Raw genomic sequence first — 26,553 nt, forward strand, 5'->3', positions numbered from 1 at the left:
AGAAATTAAAGTATTTCACTTTAATTTTTAACCAAGGTGAGATTACACTATTAGATAATAGCTGTAAAAAATATAAACTTGAATTTGAAAAAGTTTTAATTATTTGAAGTGGTTTCACATCAGAAATTTTCTTGAAAATATTGGATGTAAGTCAATGAGCACTGTTGTTGTTATTGCTAATGAGTGTTCAGTGAAAGTTAGCAAGACGCTGGCCATGAATTATCTCATTCTTAGAGAAAACCTATGAGATAAGTGTTGCTCTTATCCACATTTTATAGATGAAAAAACTGAGGTTCTGAAAAGCTGAGTAATTCATTCAAGGTTATCAGGTAATAAGTGGCAGATTCAAAACTGTGACCTAGGTCTCTCTGACTCTGCATCTGGTTCTCTTAACTACTAGACTTTAATGTCACTTCTATGCTTTACTCACTGGAAGACTTCTAAAGAAAACCATTATTCTTTTTTATAATTAAGTATAGAAAGTATAAAAATATAATGACACAGTAAGGCAAAAAGATAATTTTGTCAGATGTTTGCCAATTTTGTGTTCTATCTTATAAATATTCAAATATGGATTGGGTTAATGACAATACATTTTATAATAGAAAATCTGTTAGCATCAAATTCATAACTATAACGCTGAAGAAAGCCAAAAGATAATCAGATGAAAACATAAAAGATAACAATATCAGTTACCAAATTAAATACAGGTGATGTTTCAAAATGACCTATTACCTGAAAGCAAGACACCAGTTTTTTGTTATTGCAAGAATGAAACAGTTAGTAGAACCACAAAAAAATTCAATTGCCTTTCAGCTGAGTTTAGTTATGCTGTAGTCTCTAGTTTGGAAATAATCTTTGAGCTTTTGAAAAATTAATATGTAATGAGAATATTGCTTACATTCACAAGTATGAAAATGTTTCCTTTAAAGGCACCTAAATCAGTTTCTAATACACTTATTTAATATTGGGCTTTATTTCTTTTGCTTACTGGCCAGAGAGTACCACATAACCTAAAAGTAATTTATTGGAATTCAGTAAGATCACAAAATGTGATAATGATCTGAGTCAATCTATAACAAATAAACATTTCCCCAATTCAACAGAAAATGTCATCCAACATACCATATAAAGCTACATCCACTTTAAAAGTTTCTGATTATATTATACCAATTGTCTTTTTCTGTTCATTTTTCATCATAGAAAATTAAAATGATTTGTTTTATCTTTTTCTGAGTTTTTGAAACATGTTGTAATAAAGAAATAAAACACTATTTGATATGCTTTAAAATAATATGTCATCTGATTAGAGATAAAGTTATCTCAGCTGGGTTCTATCAGTACCAATAAAAAGAGAAAAATCAATTTATAAATAAAATATAGAAAATTTCATAGATTTTCCTACTATTAAATTTGTAATTTAATGCCACTATAATGACAGCCACATTTACTATATGTGATTTAATTTTATCATTGGGGAGGGAGAATCTCATTAATTTAGAAATAAAGACGGACATTTCAATTATATAATTAAAAACTTCCTCACTTGTTTTATTTTCATGCTGAAAACAATTACAAAAATAAAGCCATGTAAATAATTACAATGAAACTACAGCAACTCACCAAACAATAGGAAACTAAGAATTAGAAGAAGATAAACTGGAGATTCATCTGGTTGTAGTGTGTGTCAATAGTTTATTCCTTTTTATTGTGGTACATATGTACACAATTTGTTTAATCACTTACCTGTTGAAGGACAGTGGGTTGTTTTCAGTTTCTAGCAATTACAAATAACTATTAACAAATCAGGCACCAAAAAAAGTGTACAGCAAGATTATTTAGTAATAGTATAATTAACATTGTCATCAAATACCTCCTGTTATCTAAGAAAGTCTTTATACTTTAATCAGAGATCACTACATGCACTTTAATAAGCCTTTTGAAATATGACTTTTTAAATCTTTTCTCAGGTTCAGGGGTACATGTGGAGATTTGTTATATAAGTAAATTGCATGTCACAGGGGTTGGTGTATAGATGATTTCATCACGCAGGTAATAATCAAAATATTCGATAGGTAGTTTTTCAATAATCTCCTTCTGCTCATCCTCCATTCTCTGATAGGTCCTGACGTCTGTTATTCCCTTCTTTGTGTCCATGTGAACTCACTGTGTAGCTCCCACTTATAATTGGGAACATGCTGTGTTTGGTTTTTCTGTCCCTGCATTAGTTCACTTAGGATAATGACCTCCAGCTCCACTCATGTTGCTGCAAAAGACATGATCTCATTCCTTTTTATGGCTGCATAGTATTCTGTGGTGTATATGTATCATATTTTCTTTATCTAGTCTACTGTTGATGGGCATTCAGGTTGATTCCATGTCTTTGGTATTGCAAATAGTGCTGTGATGAACATATGCATGCATGTGCCTTTATAGTAGAACAGTTTATATTCCTTTGGATATACACTCAATAATGAGATTGCTGGGTTGAATGGTAATTGTATTTTGAGTTCTTTGAGAAATCACCACACTACTATCCACAGTGGCAGAACTAATTTACATTCCCACAAGTAGTGTATAAGCATTCCCTTCTTTCCACAGCCTTGCCAGCATCTGTTATTTTTTGACTTTTTGATAATAAGCATTCCTACTGGTGTGAGATGTTATCTCATTGTCGTTTTGATTTGTATTCCTCTAATGATTAGTGATGTTGAGCATTTTTTATATGTTTGTTAACTGCGTTTATGTCTTCTTTTGAAAAGTGGTTGTTCATGTCCTTTGCCCACTTTTTAATGGTGTGGTTTGTCTTTTCTTTGTTGATTCATTTAAGTTCCTTATAGATTCTGGATATTAGACCTTTGTCAGATGCATAGTTTGTGAATATATTCTCCTGTTCTGTAGGTTATCTGTTTACTCTGTTGATATTTACTTTTGTTGCACAGGAGCTCGTTAGTTTAATTAGGTCCCACTTGTCAAGTTTTGTTATTGTTGCAATTGCTTTTGGCATCTTCATAATGAAATCTTTGCCAGGTCTTATGTCCAGAATGGTATTTCTTAGGTTATCTCCCCAGGTTTTTATAGTTTTAGTTTCTACATTTAAGTCTTTAATTCACCTTGAGTTGATTTTTGCATATGGTGTAAGGAAGGTGTCCAGTTTCAATCTTCTGCATATGGCATTTATTAAATAGGGAGTTCTTTCCTCATTGCTTGTTTTTGTGGGCATTGTCAAAGATCAGATGGTTTTAAGTGTGTGGCATTATTTCCGGGCTCTCGATTCTGTTACATTGGTCTATGTGTCTGTTTTTGTAGCAATACCATGCTGCTTGTTTACTACAGCCTTGTATTATAGGTTGAAGTTGGGTAACATGATGCTTCCATCTTTGTTCTTTTGTTCTTTGTTCATGGCCTTTGTTCGATTGCCTTGGCCATTAAAGCTGTTTTGGTTCCATATGACTTTTAAAATAGTTTTATTTTCCCCTAATTATGTGAAGAATGTCATACGTAGTTTGACAGGAATAGAATTGAATCTGTAGATTGCTTTGGGAAGTATGGCCATTTTAACAATATTGATCCTTCCTATTTTGCGTCAACTCTGATTTCTTTGAAAGGTGTTATGTAACTCTTGTTGTAGAGATATTTGACATCCCTGGTTAGCTGTATTCCTAGGTATTTTATTCTTTTTGTGGATACTGGAAATGTGATTGCATTCTTGATTCAGCTCTCAGCTTGGATGTTGTCAGTGTATAAAAGTGCTACTGATTTTTGTACATTTATTTTGTGTCCTGAAACTTTGCTGAATTCGTTTATCAGATCAAGGAACTTTTGGGCCAAGACCATGAGGTTTTCTAGGTACAGAATCATATTGTCTGCATATAGTTTGACTTCCTCTCCCTGTTGGGATGCCTTTTATTTCTTTCTCTTTTGAAGTATGGCTAACTTTCGTATACTTAAACCTATTCTCCATTTTAAAGGTTTCTGAATTTTCTATCCCCACCTTTCCCCAATTTGTCCCATTAAAGGTTCCTTCACTTGAGTAACAAGGTCTAATTTATTTTTTTCTTTTGATAAGTTCATTTTGTGGCAATAATCCTTACGACCAAACTTTGCTCAGTCAATTAGATGTGCTGTTCAATCTACTTCAGTTGTTGTGATGACCCTAAGCAAGAAATCAGTCATTTTTCAATGCATGGTTTTCATTAAATAGACATGGCTTTAAAATATTAAAATAAGTTCACCAATGTGAAATACACACTTGCATCATTGTGTTAAAAGTTGTAATTGAAAATTTGAATACAGGGTTGTATTTAAGATTTTCTAGAGAATAAAGCCTAAATTTCATCAAAGTATAATTGTTGTAACTGGTTCAATAGATTATTCTTAGGCTAACATATATGTGTAAATTCATTAAATTAATAATTGTTTGCAAGTTAATATCCAAAGTTATCTCATTGGGCTCCCTAGGTGATGATGTGCTAATTGCCCCGGAGTTGGCCACTTGTATTTTTTTAAATAGAGGTAACTGGCAAATCTGGACACAGTCAAGCAATTATGTTAAGTAAGAGAGAGAATGCTGTCTGAAATTCTAGCCAATAATTATCCATTAATCATGTCCAATATTATTTTTTCTATGGATGGCAAAAAATAAACCACCTAAACTCTCCCAATTTAAAAATATGAGTGGCATTTTGTTACATTCCTGCAAGGGGAATAACATCTGAAACTTCTTGGCTTCTCACAAAATAGTGTTTTTAATAAATTGATGGCGCCATGGATCATGGTCTTTCAAAGGTCATGCTGGTCCAGGAAGATAGTGGGAAGCTGAATCACAGGTTGGATGATATAACTGGGTAATAGGGATTCAGAGGAGCACCCGAAAATGGCACTTGTGCTTTGACTTTCTAAAGTGTTTGTAAAACGGCCTGTTTGGCCCAGGCAGAGCTTTACTATCACAGGAAAAGGTTTTTGGAGTCCCTGATGAGTGCAGCAACCTCACCCCACACTTTTGAGCACATCTTGGCGCCCAGAGCAGCCATTCGCGACCTAAATTACTAAGTCAAGATTCACAGCAAAGGACCTGTGAGGTACGCTTGGCTGGAAGAAAGCTAGGTATCTGGCTCTGCCCAGAAGGAGCCCGCTCCGCGAACTGCTGGGAAGTTCTGGTTTGCTCCAGGAGCAGCACCAAGGAGAAAAAGGAATATGCAAAACAGGATAGCTTATGCTGGCTGCAAGAAGCTGCAGTCGAGTTTTTGCCCCTGGGCCCTCTGATAATCACCGCAGGGACTTGGGGCAGGAGCAGGCTATTGGAATGATGGCAGACGGTTTAAAATTCCTTACTTGCTGATCCCTGAGCAGTGGTCTTGTAGAGTTACCACAGCCCTGGAGATTGGCAGCTAGCTCCACCATTAATGTACTCTCTTAAATCTCGATTACTTGAGGCGGATAATGGGAGAATTAAGTTACCTACCTGATTTGTTGTTGTTGCTGCTGTGAGGTTTAAGAGTTAACATGTAGCAACATGAGGATTAAGAGTTAACATGTAGCAAGAGAGCAAGCTTAAAAAAAAGAAAAAGAAAGAAGAAAGAAGAAAAGAAAGAAAGAAGGAAAGAAAGAAAGAAAGAAAAAGAAAGAAAGAAAGAGGTAGTGGTTATTGTTGGAGGCCTCACACCTGTGAGTGGTATCGCCCCAGAACTCTGTCAAAATCTCCTGAATCTTGAGAAGCCAAGCCCTTGTTCTCTTCTACTGGGCTGCTTCTTTGGGTACTACTTTGTAGGAGCCACCAGGAATTGAGTGCACCTGCTAAGGTCATGAGAAAAGATGAGCCTCTTTGGAATGCCAAAATTTGCCCCCAGCAGACCGCACTGCTGCATCTACCCAGGCAGTATACATCTAGCCCTTCACATGTAATCATGTTGAATTGAGTTTTTGGCAACACTTGTCCCTGGCTAACTACCTGATTCTGTGGAGCGTCAGAGCCTGGTCTCTCAAAAGCCCTCACCCCAAAGGCCAGAAGTGAAGTTTCCCCCGGCTGTCATGGCCCTGAAAGGGAGCACTACAGAGCTCACAGAGGGGAGTGGAGATGGGAAGAAAGACACTGTTTCCTGAGTTGCCTGGATAGGATTATTTATGACGTAGCCACAAGCCTCTTCTGCTACAGCAGGCGGAGACCTTGCCACCTCAGGATTATGCTGGCACTTGCACTTAGCCTCCTTCCTGCATATACACACTCAGTGACATAAAAAGGGCACTCCCGCCCTGAGTTTGTAAATGATGTTTTGTGATGAGAGTCTAGTCCTGCTGGCTCACTCCTCACTGCCTATTGCTCACCAGCACGGAAAACTCTCTTTCATTCATAAATAATTGTCTTGCGCATTACTGTAGAAGAAAACTAGTTAACAAATTCCTTTGTTTTGCTTGGGAAGTTACCAGATTTGGTTAGTAATTGCCTGCCTGATCAAAAGCCATTTCATTCGTGGTTAACCAAACATCAGCTTGACTCTGTTGGGCCCGTTTTAAATATCACCAAAAGTGAATAGCCCCAATTACAACAGGAAACACATTTCCCGACATTAAACAAGGAACAGAAACAGATTTGTCGTGTTTCAAAATGCACATAGTTCTATGGATGGGCTCACATGCTGTTCTTATTTGCAACCTTCTCTCCCTAAACACACAGGAGCGCGAAGGCACAAACACATTCTTCTTTCAGGGGGTGTAGAAGGATTCCTGGAAAATCCTGTCTCTGAGTTATCTTCAAAAATGGCTGAAACTTACTACCGTGACACTTTTTAACTTAAAAATCAAGATAAATTAAAGGGGAAAGTCTAAAATAAAATAAAATACAATCACTATTTTACTTTTCTTGAGAGAAGGGAAAATATTTGCCAGGAAAAATACTTTAGAGAGACTGTAGTCCTCTTCAGACATTTAAAACTTTCACATGAAATAGTCAAATAAACTAAAAAATTAAAAAATAAACCCTTGAGTTTTTGTGTGGTTGACTGTGAGCTGCAAATCTCAGGAACACCGAAATGCATTTATAAACCCATCAGAAATATCACCCTCACTATTTGGCATTCAGTATTGATAAGAAATGCGTGGTCCTCCTTGGCCTCTGGTTTTTCAGGCAGGGTTATAACAGGCATTATCTGCTTCAGGGATTTTATTTGGGAAATCCCCTGGGTCCTTCCTAGTTATCCATGGCACTGTGGTGTGGTAGCCCAATGTGAGGTAGCTGGGGTTTCTTGCATTAGTTGAAAGGTATGGTGCTCTCTGCAATGGAGAAAATAAATTTAAAAGCTATAGAATTCGTCCAATTAAACCGCACTAATCCAGAATCTGTCTTCTCTTCTCTGAGAGCCTCTTCACTAGAGGATAAAATGAGCATTGATTTTTCAAGTGCCTATGGATCACTTACTGCTAGTAAAGTCTTCTGGCTTGGGACCTTAAGCCCTTTTCGATTCTCTCTGAGCTGCCCTGGAGAAATAAACCAACAAGTAAAAATCAAACATGTTCTATTTTGCAGCAGAAAAATGTGTCAACTAAGGCATTTCTGGGATTCGCTGTGCATTAAATTGTGTGTGTGTGTATGTGTGTGTGTTGGATCTTTCCTTTGGGAGGTGTAAAGTTTTGTTTATGTGGCGCTTGCGAACTGAGAGGGGGATCCTGGCCACTGAGAGTCTCTACACTGCCTGGGAATCACTGCCTGAGGCTGAATGGGTCCCTTAGTGGATGGCTCCAGAGCTGAACCCCTTGGGTGGAGCTTCTGAGCTGCTGTTATTGATTGAGGATTGAACAGTGTTTTCCAACTGCACGTGCTCCTGCTGGGCATGGAAATGAGCTGACTAGACTTGTAAAGTCAATCCACTCCTGGTTCAAAGGCATTTTTTCCCAAGTGCATTAGCCTGTAGCTCAGAGCAGGATGCAGCCAGGTATGGTTGCAACCTGGTGGCTGAGGTAGGATGCAGGGTGTCTGCAGCCTTGAGGCTCTGAAAGCTGAAATCACAGACTGTCATTGTGACTTCATGGCCAACCTTGAGTAAAAGCAGGTCTTCTGTGGGAGAAGTTGCTGGAGTCCAACCCCGGAAGTAGCAAGTGCCTCTCCCACAGCTGAGGGCCAGAACACCATGTTCTCTTGTGCTCTGGCTCTAGGCCACTCTTCTCTGGGCTCTTGAGAAGAGCTGCTGCAGGCATTTGCAGAGTGAATGAGCTCTGACTGAGACTTGCCTTCAGAACCACTGGGCTGGCCTGGCCTCTTGACACAGCAACACACTGCTTCTTGCCTTCCAGGTAAATACCTCTGCCTTACTGACCATGTTATGGGTTTTAGTGGGACATCGGTACAGGGATTCTCCTCACTCTCTGCCTCTCCTGTTAACTATCACTAACCAAGTCCCTAACATTAGGAAAGTCCAACTGATAATTGTCAGTTTCATCTTTCATCAACTGGGGGTTTTGTGACACAGATCTTGCAATCACTACTTCTCAGGAGACTGGAAGTAGAATGTTAGTGCTCTTTAAAATTAATGAAGGCTAGACTTGTCCAGTCTGTTAAGAGTTTGCTGTAATACCCAAAGAAGCCAGCAATAGTCCCTCTCCTAGGCATCAATGCTGCCAGAAGGCTCCCAGGCCCAGGATACTATGCATTAGGGCTCACAGATCTTGTTTAGGGAGCTAGGGAGCAAGGGGAAGGGACGGGAGTGCCTCCCGGAAGGTGAGGACTGAAGCCAATGTCGAAGTCACTGAGCTGAGTGGCAGGTGTCTAACACCGAAAAGTGGCCCTAGCCAAGGGCTCTAAGCAGTGGTACTTTCTACCAAGGCTCTTCCCCAAGGAGCTCTAGATCACAGAGGCAGAAGGATTATTTGATCCTCTTTGCACTCATTTGATTTCAGGAGGAGGTCTGAAGTCCCAAAGCATGGGCATTGGGGTGAGAGAGGGAACATCAAAGTGTGCCAAAAAACATTGTTTTATTTTACTTATTCCTGATTTTTCTTACCAGAGCTTGAGTTCATATACTGCATTGTAGCACAAACACACAAGCACACATACCACACATACACACATGCCTTCAAACTAGAGAAGGAGACTACAGAAAGCACCTGGCCATAAAAGGCATGTCAAGGAGTTTGCTGTAGGGTGGTATGGTTGCTTTGCTTCAGTTCAGCAGACTTTGCCCCATGAAGACCTTATTGTTTTCTGTGATGTCTCTTTTGTATTTTTTTAAATTTATCTTTATTTCTTAATTATTAAAACCTTCCCTTTTGCCCCTTGGAGCATTGATCAGGGTTTACTAACTACAAACATTTACTTCATGAAGGAGCAGTTTTTTGTCTAGTAATGTTAATGTGGGGACCCTGGGAAGGAAGACAGTGTGTGAAAGAAGGCATAGATTGGCTTCAAGCACAAGCATTATAGGTGCTTGCCTATATTTGGTGTTTTGATAGACTTAGGGAAAATCCCTCGGCCTACTACCAAATATTTTTGACTGTCAGTACATCTGTGGTTGTTAGGTATTGAAAAGCCCTGGTTAAATACAGATAATTATGAGAATATGGAAAGAAGCCTTTAGCGCCTTATTCACATGCCCTAGGAATGATGAGGTAGGGTGCCAAGTTAAGAAGAGGAAAATATATTGTAAATATCCAGGAGTAAGTAAATAGTGAAAAGATTAGCATGAGATTTGGTGGGCCCAATGGAGTTCAGGATGATTTCTTTCTTAACAGAAGGATCTGCTTCTGCTGGGCTCTTGGCTGCCCAAATTAGGCAGAGCCAGATGATGACTCACTGATCTGAGGACTGCATGGAGTCATTTGGTGAGAAAGCGTGTGTAGGGGAAGAGGGTGTAAAGCAAGCATTTTTCTGGTATTAGGAAGATAAAATAATTCTTCATAAACAGTATTTTTTTCAATAATTCATTGATGCAATAAACTTGGCATATCTCCATTCAAGTGATCTGAGTCAGTGATATTTTGCTATATGTCTGAATTATTTATTTTAAAATATCAAACTGGCACCTGCAGTCATTTTTCAAATCCTAGCCCACTTTCTTTGAGGCTGATGCATATAGCATATTTGGAGGTAACTATGACTCTCATCCTCAGTTTTAAAAAGGCAGCATGAGGCCAGGCGTGGTGGCTCAAGCCTGTAATCCCAGCACTTTGGGAGGCTGAGGCAGGCAGATGACCTGAGGTCAGGAGTTCAAGACCAGCCTGGCCGACATGGAGAAAGCCCATCTCTACTAAAAATACAAAAATTAGTTGAGCATGGTGGAACACGCCTGTAATCCCAGCTACTCAGGAGGCTGAGGCAGGAGAATCACCTGAAGTTGGGAGGCAGAGGTTGCAGTGAGCCGAGATTGTGCCATTGCACTCCAGCCTAGGCAACAAAGTGAGATTCTGTCTCAAAAAAAAAAAAAAAAAAAAAAGCATGAAAAAAACCACAGAGAAAAGGAAAGAGGAAAGATGGGGTTGGAGTAGGTAAAAGAAATGTATAAGGCATAATACCTAAGTTAAAATGACCTAACCTAAAAATTCACATACCACAAACTCTACCCATGAAAAAATATTATGTCCAGCAATCCTGACTGAGCCTTCAGTTAATATATGACTGTGCAAGTGCCAATGGAGCACCAGAGAGGTAACATAAGAAGGAGTGGGTTTGACACTAGTTTGGTGTTGTTGTTTTTTTTGTGTGTGTGAGTGTGTGTGTGTTTTCTTTAATTTTGCTCATTATGTTTTGTAGAGACAGGATCTTGCTATGTTGCCCAGGATGATCTCCAACTCCTGGACTCAAGCTATCCTTTTCCCTTAGCCTCCCAAAGCACTGAAATTACAAGTGTGAGCCCATATACCTTGCCTTAAGCTCAATGTTTTAATGGAGAGTGTTTGAGGACTAAAAGAGACAGGATGCATTTACAATTATTTATTATTTTCACTGCCCTAGGAAGTCAAAGGCAGCTGAAAGGTGACCATACAATGCCTCTTCTGGCAATTACTAGAATCACTATAGGGTAGAATTACATTTGGACTTTCAAAAAGATTTTTTCTTTTTCGTTTATTCATTTATCCTGCTCAAAATTAGCCATGTACAAAATTGTCCCCATAATTCTGGGGGCAAATTTCCTAGGAAATGTTTAAAAATTCTATCGACCTTAAGTTATTAATTCAGTGAAGAAATAAGAAAAAGTAGTTGTTTGCCTTTGATATATTTCAGTTAGAATGAGAAATACAATGAACTGAAGCCTAATGTTGTAATTATTATCATAGGAAGGCCTTCACCATTTGATAGCAGTATGAACACATGATTAAATTCAACAGAATACGTTTTCCTGTAGCTAAAGTTTTTGCAAGCATAAGCATTTCGCTTCCAATCCTCCCCATGAGAAGAACACAGTGAACACAGATAAGAATTTGTATTTCTACTTTTTCTTCCCCTACTCTACCGAGGAGCAAGAGTAACAAAGTTTGACATGCATCACTCAATGACTAGATGAATAAAAGCACAGTCTTCTTGAGAGATTATATTGAATTAAGCTAATCAGAAGTTGAGGGATTCAGTGTGAGAATTACTTTAATATTAATTAGGCCACATCCCTCAATTTCCTGAAGTGAGAACACAGCTATGAGTTAGGGCCTTGTCATTAACACATTTTATCTAATCATATAAGAACATACACTTACATTGCATTGGTAAATACCAAAGATATATTTCCAAGGATGAAATTGATAAAAACAGGTCATGTATTCTAGAAGACATGTTTCCTATGGATTCTTGAAATTCAAATGCAATCTTTTGGTTTAATTCACTAATTTTATTTATTAAAATAGTATTTGAATTTCTTAAAAAAAGGTGGCTTCCCTAAAGACTTTCAACCTTTTGAATCTGCTTTAGGAATTAACCAAAAGTTGGGGGTTCCAATGTTGATCCCAAAGTTTTCCCCTTCAAGTGTTTCGTCTCAAAGAATTCACAGCTGTATAGTTGATAGAAAGATTAGCACATTCTTGAAATTAACTCCCATCATCTCTTTAATTTTGAAAACATCTGTGAGTGCTTACTATGTTCCAGGCCTTGTCCTAAGTGGTTTGCACGTTTTCTTCTCTTTTTACTAAACTCTCAGATATATAAACACACTTACAGAAACATACTCTATGATAAAAGTGTTAGAAATGATAGCTTTAAATGGTTAAAACAAAGAACTGAATGCAAAAAAAAGACTTGTGTAAGGTCATTCAGATAGAAAGTAGAGTCAGAATTTGAATCAGGTCAGTCTGAATCTAAAGTCTGTCTTCTTACATGCTGTACTGCTTGAGCCTTATTCCTATTTATTATCATAGCCTGAAGAATTCGTGTAGAAAGTAAAATTTAGTCAATAGCATATAATTTTCCTATTCTCATAACCAGTAGTATTGAAAAAGGAGAAGAGGTAGGAAGAAAGAAAACTAGAAGAAGAAAGTGATCTTCCAAATTTTTATCAAGATGAGTGTATTTGTCAAGATTCTTTTGTCCACAAGTAATGGAAACCCAGCTGAAGCTCACTAAAGCAAACAAAGATAATTTATTTCCTCATGTCACTTAGCTAGTGCAGGCAAAGTTGAATTCAGGTACTCAAATGATGTTGTGGGGAAGCTGATTACATTTCCTGAATCTGCTTTCATTAAAGTGTTCATTAGAGTGTTCATTCTAAGGAGGTCTTTCCCAAGTAATGGCAAAAAAAAAGGCCATGAGTAGCTTGTTTCAGATTCATGTTCTACAAGCTTGGAACTATGCCAAAATATCTTAATCATGGGGAGTGGGCAATTCAAAACCAACATTTTACTGTAAGGATTTTCCTATTATCAAACTTAAAAAACATATTCTTCTTTCTATTGTGGGCACCTGTGGGTCTCAGAAACCTCCACATGTTTCGCTGCCCCTCCATTGTTGAAAAGTCTCTTATAAAGGTTTATGGGTGCTCATGGATGAAATATAGAGATGCCCCAAAGAGACTGCCAGGTGCGGAGAACGAATTGCTGGCATTAGTATATGCGCCTCAGGACCCCAATACTTGACAGCCCAGTGCTTCAGCAGCTGACCAGACTGCAAAGCCAGTTATGAGATAATGCAATATTTTCTCCCTCAGATACAAGTTAACAGGAATTAACTATATTTTAGTCTAGAACATACAAGGGAGAGCTAAGCTACATATCTCCCAGTGATGTCAACAGATATATACAGAAATGGGAATGGAAAAAGTTCAGATTACAAAAATAAAAAAATTCTGGATGACTAAATTACATGCATGTAATAAATATTAAGAAAGAAGTTTCTTCTAAGAAAGAAACTTACACCCAAGATATGCAATTTTCTTGATTTCAAAATATCACATCATATGTTAGGTAGTCTAAAATACTAGCACAGACATTGCAACAAACATCTTTTGCCTTATTTTTACAAAAATCTATTTAAAAAAAGATACCAAGCAAAGTCATCCCTTTCTATACAAGGTAATGTCCTGCCTTTTAACAATAAATTGAGCTAAGGTTAAAGGCAAGAAAACTCCTGTATTAGGAGATACTAACACAAATATTACATGGTAAATTGCATTCTAAAATTAACAAATAAATTCAACTTTTCTGTTTTTTAGTTGTGTATTTTAGCTAAGAGCATGCAATAAATAAAAGATAGGTAGATGTAGATAGATAGATGATAGAGATAGATAGATAGATGATAGATAGATAGATGATAGATAGATAGAAGATAGATAGATAGATAGATAGATAGATAGATAGATAGATAGATAGATGATAGATAGATAGATCGATCTTCTGAGTAAGAGGAAATGAACAAACACTCTCCCCCACTGTAATGGGTGCAAAAAGAAACAAATGCTCCTAAGAAATGTGGCAAAGATCACATGCAGATGTGGCTGTTTTCCAGCCCAAGTTCCTTACACGAAATTGGCCTTGCCCTGTGAAGTTCACTTTGCCTGTCTAGGATAGGGACAGTGTCTTTCTCAATTCTGCATGGTGAGCAGTGGCTAAATAATGATTGAGGCAAACCCTTCAGCAGCATTCAAGCTGTAACTAACTCTTTGTCATACTGAGATTTTTAGAGTGTTTAAAGTCATACCCAGTTGCCTGAAGATCTCCTTCCTATGGCTGAATATCCCCCTACCACCACCACTACCACTGCCATCACAGTGGCAGGGCACATTTGTACCTAAGTAGCTGAAATTAAAAGGACACACAGGTCTTTTACTCTCAGATTCCAGTATTGGCATATTATAAGTTATTTCAAGTTGCATCTTATTTTAAATGAACTTGGATCAGCTTTACATGCCCTTTTTACAAATGTGTCAGAGGAGAATAATATAATTTTTCTGGAAAAATGCAAATGCCATTAGTTAAGATGCAACCTGCAAAAGAATCCAGGGGCACTTGATTTCTTATTTCTGATGAAAACTAGGTGACCAAATCATATGCACACAGGCAGACATCTCATATCTGCACACATAAACATGCTCTTTGGACGTCGTAGACAAGTCTCTTCCTGAAAAAAAAGAAACTTGTATATTCATTTTAAGGAAAAGTAAAATCCAGCCCAAGAATATATTCCAGGAGACACTGGAATCAATTACTTAATCTGAACATTTTGAGTTGTGCACATTTTTGGGAGCAAAGGCCGTTTTGTTGCCCTGCTGGTGGACCTGGAGTTTTTAGACTGTGTTTGCTGATTAAGTCCTGTGAGAAAAAACAAAGGCTATGTATAGGAATATTGGGCTCCAGCAGAGGCAGGGCTTGAAGATCCAAGTTTTCTCTGATGCTTGACAGTGGCATGTGAGAGACTCCTGCCTGCCCTCACCTCACTAACAGAAGAGAGAGGATAAACTGGCACAACTGCTGCTCACCTAGTTTGAGACTCCAACTGCAGAGCCAACTGGCCCCAAAAGCTTGTACTCCTTTCTGTTTCCCAGTGCCTTCACTGGAGAGCAAAAGACCCTGATACATCTCTCTGGATCTGCTTAAAGTGGTCCCTCATGGGCAATTATTTGGCATGTCTTTGAGTTTTATAATTTAATGTTAAGCCGTAACCTGCGTCTCCCTTTTCTCCTCTCTCTACCTCCCTATCTATAGCTTTTTTTCCAACAAGCCCCAAAACCCCCCTCCCTGTTAGACTCTGAAGTGTCACTCACTGTGATTTTTATGCTTCCAATAGTTTCCAAAACAAACAGTGGAGGCAGTGACCGGCTGGGTATTCACTGGATACAACAGTAACTCCCAATCCGAGCAACCTGAGCCGCCATTGGCGGCACGTCTGCTCCCTAAAAGGCCAGCACTTGCCAATCTCTGCTCTGCCAGGTCCTGGAATCAGGGATTTGAGGACTAATGGTCTGCACATGTCCACGGGGAGGAAGGGAGACTAGACTTTGAAGGACATATACACTAGTTTGATCTTCCTCTCCTTTCATTTTGTCTATTCAAACAAAAAATATATATGTATATAAAAAAATTACACACACACACACACACACACAAAATTATTTTCTTTGAATACAGATCCAGAAATTGTTTTTCAGATTTGGGTTTTGGGTTTGGGGTTTAGTTTTGTTTTGTTTTTCCCGCTTTCCCTCCTTCCTTCACCCTCTGTGCCCTCCGCCTGTGTCTCCCTCTCCCTCCCTAACCCAGTTCAGGTTGAAACTTTGCTGCAAAGAATCCCTTCACCCCCTCCAGGGATGGCTCTGAGCTCTCGGGCGCGTGCCTTCTCCGTGGAAGCCTTGGTGGGGAGACCCAGCAAAAGAAAACTCCAAGACCCAATACAGGAGGAGCAGCCTGAGCTGCAGGAGAAAAAGGGCGGAGAGGAAGAGGAGGAGAGAAGGAGCAGCGCTGCAGGGAAGAGCGAGCCGCTTGGTAAGTACTCCCATTGCCCTGAGCCCCTTGCCTGAGCTTACTGGTTCCGCATCTCTCCGCCTGGCTCGCGTCCCGACGCAGCCAGACAGCCACATTAGGAGCCGCGGGACACCTCGACCACCTGGTGAAGGGGAAGTTTCAGCGCCTCCGAATCCATCCCGGAGTACAGCAGTTTCTTCGCGGTAAAGGGGAGGGTCCCTACATAATTGTAAAGTGAGTCTCTCCTACATCCTCCTCCTACCTTCGCGGAAAGCTCTCAGAGCCAGCGGGTGGCTGTTGTATCCTGGGATGGGAAGCAGGGCGAGTTCCCAAATCTCGAGGGCACCCAGTCTCGGTTATCAACGTCTCCAGGAGAGTGAGGATTGGCAAATCTAAAAAAAAAAAAAAAGAAAAAAAAAAGCGGGCGTGGGCGGGGGAGAGGTGGCGGGTGCTGCACCTTTCACGGCCCCTCTCTCTCCATTAAGCGGCCACAGAGGGTGTTATGCGGAGCTTGGGGAATCTGTCGCCAAAGTTCCTGGGGAAGGGACAAGGCCTGTCTGCTCCAAGATAGGCACCAGCGAGAAGTGGGCATGTGAACTGTGACACTCTCTCAAACCCTGAGCGCGTTTCTGTGTCCAGCAGAAAAACAACCTAAGACAGAGCCCTCAACAACTGCTTCCTCTGGCTGCGGCTGCGACAGCGGCGACGGCAACAGCTCTGAAAGTCTGGAAGAGAAAGATATTCAAATGGAGCTTCAAGGATCTGAACTGTGGAAGAGATTCCATGACATCGGGACTGAGATGATCATTACTAAAGCGGGCAGGTTCGGTTCTGCCCAAGCTGTTCACAAGGGTCACACACATTAGGCACTTAATTTACCGCTCTGGTAAGATGAGGAGTCTCCAGTTTTATGCTCTGGTACTCCTCTGTCCCTTTTCCCCAACTCCCTGACATACAGTAGAAAGCCATAGCCCCTCAACTGATAGGGCTCGGACTTACCTGGCCCCATGTAAGTGGCTCATTCTTCCTTTCCTGTACACTGTGACTCCAATAACTCACTTCCCTGTCTCCTGCCTGTGTAGTGTAAGACAAAAATCAGACTTTGGTCTTAGACTGTGGCCAGACCTCTCAGTTAAGGCCTCTAAGATAACCATGGACAATATCCCATGTCACAGTTCCTCGCGCCCGCCAGACCTGGCCCAGGTTATTTTGAGGTGAGCCATTCCCATAGCCACCTTTTGGCATGGGACAGCCCCTTCACTGCAGCTGGTTATTTTGTGAGTCTTACTAATTTCAGCCTTCCACAAATCTGCCTCACAGGAAGTACCCTTGGAAAGGAGGTTGGGACACAGCTTTTTCTCTCATACTTTCTCTTCTATAGCCTTTTATTATGGTTGGGGAGGGACATGAACAAAGCCTTGTGGTAATAATATTCTGCCCCACTTAGAAATTCCATACTTGTCCGGTCAAGTATACAACCAACAATCTTTCCTCATGTAGCAAATGCTATTCCTTGCTATTTCGAAAAGGGAAGGGTATTGTGAGTCCGTTCACTTTTTACTGGAGTCAGCATTTGTCCAGAACCACTCCCTCTTCCAAACATTTCTAAAAGCTCTTGGGTCAGTCCTTATGTTCTTTCTTACAGGCGGATGTTCCCCTCTGTTCGGGTCAAGGTGAAAGGGTTGGATCCAGGGAAGCAGTACTATGTGGCCATCGATGTGGTACCGGTGGATTCCAAACGCTACAGGTAATAGGCCCCATAGGATGGTACTCCATGCCCAGGCTAGGGCCAGGGATTTGGACCTTCAGATCAGAAACCCGACAGCATGACTTTGAAAACTCTAGCATGGGGGGTGGGGGTGGGGGATTGCTCTCCTGTGGGCTTTGGGAGTTGAATTTTCTTATTCAAATTGGGGTTCCCAGTGAAAGAAGAGAAGGCTTCTTCCTCTCTCTGCCCCCATCCCCTCTTGGAATGCAGTGAATTCAGGGCGCTAATTCGAGCTTCAAATGTACCCCAAGCCTCTCCCTATCCACTGCTCTGGCTTTGGTTGTGTAAACTGCAGAGTGTGTGGGCTCTGGCGGTCAGAAGGGAAGCGGGTTGAAGGAATTGCGGGAGAAATCCCCAGGCTCTATGGGAGCCTGGGCTTCTGGGGACATGCTGGGCTCTGAGCTGTGCTGCTTTGGCAGCAAGAGGCCAGAGGATGAGCAATTTGCCACTCAAGGTCAGTCAAGTGTTCCTGTGTCTAGGCCTGTCTTTTCGTCCATCTTTAACCTTTCCCCTGAAGTAATGTCTGGGTCTTAGAGGGTACAAGTATCATTTTCCCTTTATTTAAGCCCTCATCCTACAGCAGGCTGAAAGTGGCCCAATTGTTCTAAAGCCTAAAAGCCCTTCTGGGATACACCCCAGACACACCAGCTTGCCAACACTTTGACTCAGGGGCTTAGGGTCCAGTTCAGGGTTGGAGGGGTTGGGAGGTGACAGCTGTTTACACTAGGGCTGTGAGCCTTTGACCCAGAGGTGGGTCCCTGGTCCTCCAAGGAGACAGCCCACCTCAAAACCAGAGCTAGCTTTGAAAGCAAGGAGAAGGCTCAGCTCAGAGGACTGCTGGGGCTGCAGTTTGGAAACAGCAGAAAAAGCTGTTTGCTTCTCAAATTGCAGCTGGCTTGGGAATAGGAGCAAAACTGGGAAGGTGAGATTGGAAATAGTGTGAAAATCGGCCAGAGGCTGCGCAGGGCTGTGTTCCTAAGAGTTTTCTTGATGTGAAGCCTTATTGACAAAAGGGCTTCCACGAGGACTGGGGACAGTGGGCTAGACAGACATCCTTGTCAGCCCTCCACTTCTTCCCAGACTCTTCACACCCAAAGCTAGTGGACTTTTTCCATTGTCTCTGTGAGACAAAATTTGTTAGATCAATTTCTGTGGTGGTTTCTGTGAGAAAATACAAACCAGACTTAGAAATCTCATGATATCTTACTTGCCCTGTACTTCATTGCATTTTGATGACATATGCTTATTTACAGTTTATTTTTTGCCCCTGAATGCTTGTTAGAAATTAAGTTGATTCTTCTCCTTACTTGCCCTTGGGATCACTGGGCTAATCTGGAGCGAAGTCCTCAGGAACAGAACACAACAGCTCCCAGCTTTGGCCTGCTGCACCTAATGCCACACACAGCATGTGTTTTTTCAGGTACGTGTATCACAGCTCACAGTGGATGGTAGCCGGGAATGCGGACCATTTGTGCATCATTCCTAGATTCTATGTTCACCCGGACTCACCCTGCTCAGGAGAGACCTGGATGCGGCAGATCATCAGCTTTGATCGCATGAAACTCACCAACAATGAGATGGATGACAAAGGCCATGTACGTGAGCACAATCCTTTACCCCGAGGAGGGAGGTGCCAAGGCTCCTGCCCACTGGTCACCCTGGAGAGGCCAGGGAGGCTTTTTGCAGATGCACATGTTGTGTTTTTTAGGAACTGTCCAAGCCCTGCAACTGTAAGTAAAGTAGCTAACCTAGGGCTCCTGAAACGTTTGTTTGGCATCTGAGAGTGCTGGCGACTGGGGATGGTGAATATAGGGAGTTTGAGGACAGAAGGAGACCTGTTTAAGCCAGAATGCCTGGTCTGGGAGAGTAGGAGGGAACCATTCAGGGAGTTCTCAGGCACCTTAGCCTCCTGGGCAATCACTGTGATCTCTGATTGCCTTCCTATAGTCCACGCAGTTGGATGGGCACCCAGTGTATGGTATGGTGTGATGGAAGGATACAAGTGGGGGAATCTCAGACTGCATCCTGGAAATCTCCCCAACAACCTACCCTCATAGGTCCTATTGATCTTGCACATTCTCACTAAGTGCACCCCTGCTTCTGCCCTCCCCAGTCTGGCACTGTGCCAGCTACAAAAGGAAAGAGGGAAGCTCCCAAGATTAGGACGTAGGGTATGTCAGGTTACCCACCATGTCCCAGCCCATCAGTTACTGCCATGGGAACCTGTAGCAGGCTAGCAGATCCCAGTGCCACTTCTACACCAGATGGTCGCTAACGTTTGAAGCAGGAAAATGCCCCAATCTGGAAATGGAATCACTGCTGACTGGTGCCGCTGAGGTGCCTTTCTCTGGAAATGCTTTTAGCTCAGAGTGCCTCTGTTGGAGGCCAAATGGCACAACAAAGTAGTTACCTAAGCCTCATCATTGCCTTTTTGTGTGCACATGGTGGAGGTGGTCAGGAGAGGGAACTAGGGTTTGGGACTGGAAGCCAGTTTTTCTAACAGCACTGATCATTTCTCCTCCAGATCATTCTGCAATCCATGCATAAGTACAAACCCCGAGTGCACGTGATAGAGCAAGACAGCAGTGTTGACCTGTCCCAGATTCAGTCCTTGCCCACTGAAGGGGTTAAAACATTCTCCTTTAAAGAAACTGAGTTCACCACCGTAACGGCTTACCAAAACCAACAGGTAAAGCTGGTCATGTCTCAGGCAAATGGAAATGGCTCCAGAGGGACCTTGGGATAGAGGCATAGAGGCTAACTGCAATCAATTGCATTTTCCACAATTCTAAATAAAAATCATAGTTTTATTGTATTGTCATCCATGCAAGTTTGATAATGAATTGTGTAAATCTTATGGGAGAAGGCAACTTCAGAAGGTAATTTATAAAAGTAATGATTTATAAATAGGAGCTAACCATTCTAAATATGACTTGCAATATGGTTACATTTATTTAAATTGTCATATTACGTGTTGCAACATCTTTTCTGGTGGTTGTAACCACTATAAGCAATGGCGACAGTGTTCTTACTGAAAGCAATGACTTTATCTTTCTCTCTCTATTGAATCCATAGATTACGAAACTAAAAATAGAAAGAAATCCTTTTGCTAAAGGATTTAGAGATACTGGAAGAAACAGGTAAGCAGCATAGCAATGACATCTAATATTGATGTAGCTAGCTATTTTCACAAGTTTTTTTTTTTTTTTTCTGAGATGGAGTCTCACTCTGTTGCCCAGGCTGGAGTGCAACGGCGCGATCTCAGCTCACTGCAACCTCTGCCTCCCTGGTTCAAGCGATTCTCCTGCCTCAGCCTCCCAAGTAGCTAGGATTACAGGCACTCGCCAACAGGCCTGGCTAATTTTTGTATTTTTAGTAGAGACGGGGTTTCACCACGTTGGTCAGGCTGGTCCTGAACTCCTGACCTCATGATCTGCCTGCCTCAGCCTCCCAAAGTGCTGGGATTACAGGCGTGAGCCACCACGCCTGGTCCCCCACAAGTTTTAAGGATAAGAAAACTGGCTCAGAGACTCAAAAGCTCTAAGTTTTGTAATTAGTAGGTGGTAGGAAAGGAACCCAGATGTTTTGTGTTGAAAACATTACTTCCTCCCACTCCTTTGCTACTCACTATTAAGATCTTGCTTATTTTAGAATTCTAGGTTTGACTGAATTTTATTCAGAAGTCTAGCTATATAAAAGAGAAATATTTAAAATAGTTACATCTGAAAGATATAGCAAAATAACTCAAAATCATGATTTTCAGAAATTGCATTCTGGGGATGCTGAAAGTTGACTCTCTTTTTTAGGGGTGTATTGGAGGGGCTTTTAGAGACCTACCCATGGAGGCCTTCTTTCACCCTCGATTTTAAAACCTTTGGCACAGACACACAAAGTAAGAAAACTTGGAACATTTGTTTTATTTTTACATATTAATTAAATAACAACATCCGGAACCCTTGTATCAAATACTACACAAGGGGATATGTACATGCAAGAAAATGGGTACTTATAGGTAACTGGGTGTACATTTGCCTGAATGACGAGGTAAGAGGCATAAAGGGAGAGAAGCTGGCATGAAGGAAGAGAGTAGAAATGTGGTAACTGTAGACTTATTGACATATGTTAATAAGTTATCTTACACTCTGTGATTTTCAGATTTCATCTGGATTCTTCAGCCTCTCACTGTTTCACATTCTTTAGGATATGCCTGTGGTGCATTTGTAGCCTGATTTGCAAATATGTTACTATTGAAATGAATAGTTTATCTTTTATGAGGACCTTTCAGTACATGTTAAAGTGACTTTCATTAAATTCATCACTTAGCTCTAATTTTCCTCTTTTCTGTTCATGGGGAAAGTAAATGTTAAAAATAATACTAAGTCTTCACAATTTAATTGCCACAAGCATTTAAAAATATTTGCGAGATATTTATTCTCAGATGGTATATTACATGACAAAATAATAATAATTAAATAATGCAGGCTTTCTGGTGGAAGAATACCTTAATTTGCTCTGATAGTTAATAATAAATAGAATAATTTTTATTTGAAAATGACATGGATTTTTTTTAACCCTTTGTCTTTACTCCATCAAAGTTGCTTGTCTTTGACCATTAATTCGAGGTTACAATTGCCAAGCAAAATCAACATTATAGTTAGGTTGAGTTTTACATGATGCCATAACAACTAACTGAAAAGGAAAGAAGTGAAGTCTAATCATTTGGTGAAATATTTCACTGGAATGGCTGTCTTGATGTGGTTTAGGGAATTGCATGAAAAAAATAAACACTTATTTTACAGTGTCGATTTAACTAATAGCATCTAGAAAGCATACTTTTAAAATATCCAAGTCAAAACAAATGTGCATTAATAAAGAAAAAGTTAAAGATGATCATGAAATGATAATTTAAAGTACACAGTTTTCTTAATTATTTAACATATCCAAAATGCTCTCAAATTGCAAATAAATGAGTTACTAGTTTCTTAAATAACTTTTAAATGCTTTATTATAAAAGATATTTGCCATCTTGTTGATGAAGGTTTAGGATACGTCTACATACACAAAATAGTTAAGAAAACAGCAACACTAAAAAAAGAACTTGGTCAAATCCAGCCAATAACCAATTGTTTGAATTCAGACATTTACAAAAATAAGGTTTAGAGTTTAGCGTTTCCTGGACCTTATAATTATCCCTAGTTTTAGTAGATGCTAGGCAAGCATAAAAGATCAGCAAACATCATTGATATGAATACTTACATTCATCTCTATGTTTCTTAACTTGCAAAATTGTTTCCAACTCTTAAGATATAACGCAGTATGGAAATTGCCCCATTCATTGTTTTTGTATAAGAAAAAAAGCTAAGACTTTTAAATATATTGCTTTCATTTATACAAGACTATTTTCATGTTCACTAATTTTTTAAATCAGTGGTCAGAGGAATTTTTTTAATCAATATACCTTTGGTCAGAGGAATTTTTAAAATCAGTGTACCTTTGGTCAGAGGAATTTAAAAAATCAATGTACATGAAATCTATACATTCCATCTATAAATTAAATCTATATAATCCCAAACAACCAATCAATTTGTTCATCTTAACTACTTATTTTAGTAATTTTTTAAGGTTTTAAAATAATAAAACTAGTTTGTGTTTGTAAGATATAATTGACTCTGAGTCATAATTGGACTTCTTTGTAATTCTTTGTACAACTGTGGTTCAAGTGCCTAGCACAATATTTGAGCAAATGAATGCTTAATACATGATACATGGTAGTAGTGCTAAAAGTAATAGTGGTAATAGTATAGATCAGTGGTCCCCAACCTTTTTGGTACCAGGGGCCAGTTTTGTGAAAAGACAATTTTTCCACGAATGGTGGGGGTTGGGAGGGGATGGTTTCAGGATGAAACTGTTCCATCTCAGATCATCAGGCATTAGATTATCATTAAAGGGCACTCAACCTAGATCCCTCACATGCACAGTTCACAATAGAGTGTGCACTCCTATGAGAATCTAATGCTACCGCTGATCTGAAAGGAGGCAGAGCTCAGGCAGTGAGGTAATGCTCACTGTCCTGCTGATCACATCCTGCTGTCCGGCCTGATTCATAACAGGCCACAGACCAGTACCAGTGGGTAGCCCAGGCATTAGCGATACCTGGTATAGATACTATATTCAACTTTAGTCGAGGAATGAGCAGGTCCTGTCTCAAAGAAGCTAAAAGAACTGTGAACTCACAAGGAAAATTAATCTAAGGATGAAGAAGGGATAGTGATGGATATGATTACTAATATAGCAGGAACATCAAATGTCAAGTTCATTATTCATTGACTGAATTGTCATTCACAGGTGGAAGCAGTGGCTCATCTCCAGTGACCTCTAGTGGAGGGGCCCCCTCTCCTTTGAACTCCTTACTTTCTCCACCTTGCTTTTCACCTATGTTTCATTTACCTACAAGCTCCCTTGGAATGCCCTGTCCAGAGACATACCTGCCCAATGTCAACCTGCCTCTATGCTATAAGATTTGTCCAACTAATTTTTGGCAACAGCAACCTCTTGTTTTACTGGCTCCTGAAAGACTAGCAACCAGCAACAGTTCTCAGTCTTTAGCCCCACTCATGATGGAAGTGCCTATGTTATCTTCCGTGGGGGTCACCAACTCAAAAAGTGGTTCATCTGAAGACTCCAGTGATCAGTATCTACAAGCACCTAATTCTACCAATCAAATATTATATAGATTACAGTCACCTGGAAATATTTTTCTGCCAAACTCCATCACCCAAGAAGCACTTAGTTGCTCCTTTCATCCTTCCTATGACTTTTATAGATACAATTTCTCTATGCCATCTAGACTGATAAATGGTTCCAACCATCTTAAAGTGAATGACGACAGTCAAGTTTCTTTTGGAGAAGGCAAATGTAATCATGTTCATTGGTATCCAGCAATTAACCATTACCTTTAGTAAGACAATAGCATTTCTAGAACAATTACATGTAAACAAATATTTTCTTTATTTGTAGCCAAAGAAATTTCAACAGTTACTGGGCTTAAAAAGCATCATTACAATACAATATTTCTTTGTTATGCATTTAAAGATTTAAAGTGCCTTATCAAATAATACTCACGAAGAATTGTTTATAATGTCAAATGCAATCTATAGGAATCTCTGATTACAGTGGCCTTGAGCTTCAAAATGAGATATGCAATAAATATTATTTGATGATACTCCACCAGTGAAAATTGATGCTAAGTGATGGGATTTTCAATTATAGTGAAGCTAGTTCACCATGATAACTGCATTTTACACATTGACAATGACAAAAAGAAGATGGATGTAATTCTCATGAAAGCAGTGAAGCAATTTCAGTTTTAACGATGAAGATTGACTTTCGTGTAATTATCTAGTAGTTGTAGAAGAAAATTTAATTATTTGTTTGCCTTATGCCTTTATACTTTGCTGTTGAAGAAACTACTAATCTCAATTTAAGATACAAATAAGGACACAAACTTTCAAGTATTATATTGTATTTATCTTTGTAGCCTGAAGACCATTTAATCTTGAAGGAACACAAAGATCAAATGAAAAATAAAACACTCTAAATAAATTTGCTTTTATTTTCTTTTATTTTTGGATAATTCCTAGATAAAACTTGTTCCCTTATTCCTTTAACACCTCTGGTATTTTATACACTATTAGAAAAAAACATGTTATTATAGTTTTCTAAGAAGATAAAGACATTAAGATTATAAGAGGGAAAATACATTTGAATCCATAAATATGAAAATATCATTATTCTGGTATGATTTAACTCCACTCTTGTGTGTCAGTCATAGTGAATTAAACTAGACAAAAGTAGAACAATCTTTTATTTAAGTTTATGAAGTTGAAAAGTTTCCCTTCACCAGGCCCTAAATTTCTGAAAATAATTATGAGGTATAACCTATATGTAGCCTGTATATCTTTAAGATGAATCAGATTTTGAGTTTTATGCTAGTAACTCTAGACACTGTATTAAGCCAAGTGCTTTAATATTACAATGGAATGACTTGACTTTTGACAAGCTAAGCAAACTGCTGAACTGATTTTTCTAATTTTTCCAACACATATGAAGAAGAGCATATTAATTATTTATTTTGCTCAAAATGATTATTTCATCTCAAATATGCCTTATAAATATGCCTTCCTATATATGTATTAAAATTATCCCCACTCCTGGGAGTAGGGATAGGATGCCACATGATTGCATTCAAATTAAGTATTCTAGTCAAGATGAAGTATTATTTGTGATCTAATGTAATTAGATACTGTTGCAGAAGTCTTTAAGGAATAAAATGTATACTACCCAAGTTTGTTAAACCAGAAATTAAAATAAGAAAAGACATCTTATTTTTGTCTACTCCAAAACAGGAAAGCTAAAGGCTAACTTTAATTAGTAAAATGGATTGTTACTTTTTAAGCAGAAACCCTTATATCAGATTATAAATGAAACATTCGGAGGTCTACGTGGGAGAACCTCAGTAACTGGCAAGAGAAAGTATTTAACTGAAAAATCAAAGCGATATCTGGGTTACTTTTTAGTGACTATTTAAAAGAAGGGATTAATTTTGGAGCTTCTCCAGAATACATATACCCCATGCTGTATGTTTCAGATAATATGACTATATATTACCCATATAAAACTAGTAATATGTAATTACATTGGCAATGGTGATTAACATAAAGGGAAAAGTTTTAAATACAAGAAGGTAAACCTTTATGTTAAGCTACATTAAATAATATTCATAAATTGTCATTTTGCCCTTTTAATTGAAGAAGTAAACAAGGGAAAGCCTTCGTAGATAATTAGACTTGGAAGAAACCTCAAGAGATTCAGTAAGCAGCCCCCGCTTCTGAGTAAGTGACTCATTTGCAGAAATCTTCTAACAG

The 26,553-nt window shown here is 39.4% G+C and overlaps 1 protein-coding gene across 4 annotated transcripts; it reads left to right on the plus strand.

The window, feature by feature from the left end:
- The first annotated feature begins 8,151 nt into the window (after window positions 1-8,151).
- Window positions 8,152-25,251, plus strand: TBX22 (T-box transcription factor 22). 4 transcript variants are annotated; one of them, XM_003269003.2, is made up of 9 exons: window positions 8,152-8,286; window positions 15,706-15,882; window positions 16,504-16,684; window positions 17,507-17,608; window positions 19,050-19,224; window positions 20,154-20,318; window positions 20,705-20,769; window positions 21,436-21,521; window positions 23,975-25,251. In XM_003269003.2, the coding sequence occupies exons 2-9, from the start codon at window positions 15,708-15,710 to the stop codon at window positions 24,586-24,588; spliced, it is 1,563 nt and encodes a 520-aa protein (XP_003269051.1). In that variant the 5' UTR covers window positions 8,152-8,286; window positions 15,706-15,707; the 3' UTR covers window positions 24,589-25,251. The 4 variants fall into 4 exon arrangements, with proteins under 4 accessions (XP_003269051.1, XP_012354249.1, XP_030662923.1 ...); XM_012498795.2 differs by having other exon boundaries at window positions 16,504-16,680; XM_030807063.1 differs by lacking the exon at window positions 8,152-8,286 and having other exon boundaries at window positions 15,687-15,882; window positions 23,975-25,231.
- The last annotated feature ends 1,302 nt before the right edge of the window (window positions 25,252-26,553 follow it).

The sequence above is a fragment of the Nomascus leucogenys genome, chromosome X (genome assembly GCF_006542625.1).
Source record: "Nomascus leucogenys isolate Asia chromosome X, Asia_NLE_v1, whole genome shotgun sequence".
Lineage (NCBI taxonomy): Eukaryota > Metazoa > Chordata > Mammalia > Primates > Hylobatidae > Nomascus > Nomascus leucogenys.

Excerpts from the sequence above, each read along its gene's own strand:
- TBX22 (XM_003269003.2), top strand. The coding sequence starts at position 15,708 with ATGGCTCTGAGCTCTCGGGCGCGTGCCTTCTCCGTGGAAGCCTTGGTG. Across the intron at positions 17,609-19,049 it reads GTGGATTCCAAACGCTACAG|GTACGTGTATCACAGCTCAC; the intron begins GTAATAGGCCCC and ends GTGTTTTTTCAG. Across the intron at positions 21,522-23,974 it reads CTTTGGCACAGACACACAAA|GTGGAAGCAGTGGCTCATCT; the intron begins GTAAGAAAACTT and ends TGTCATTCACAG.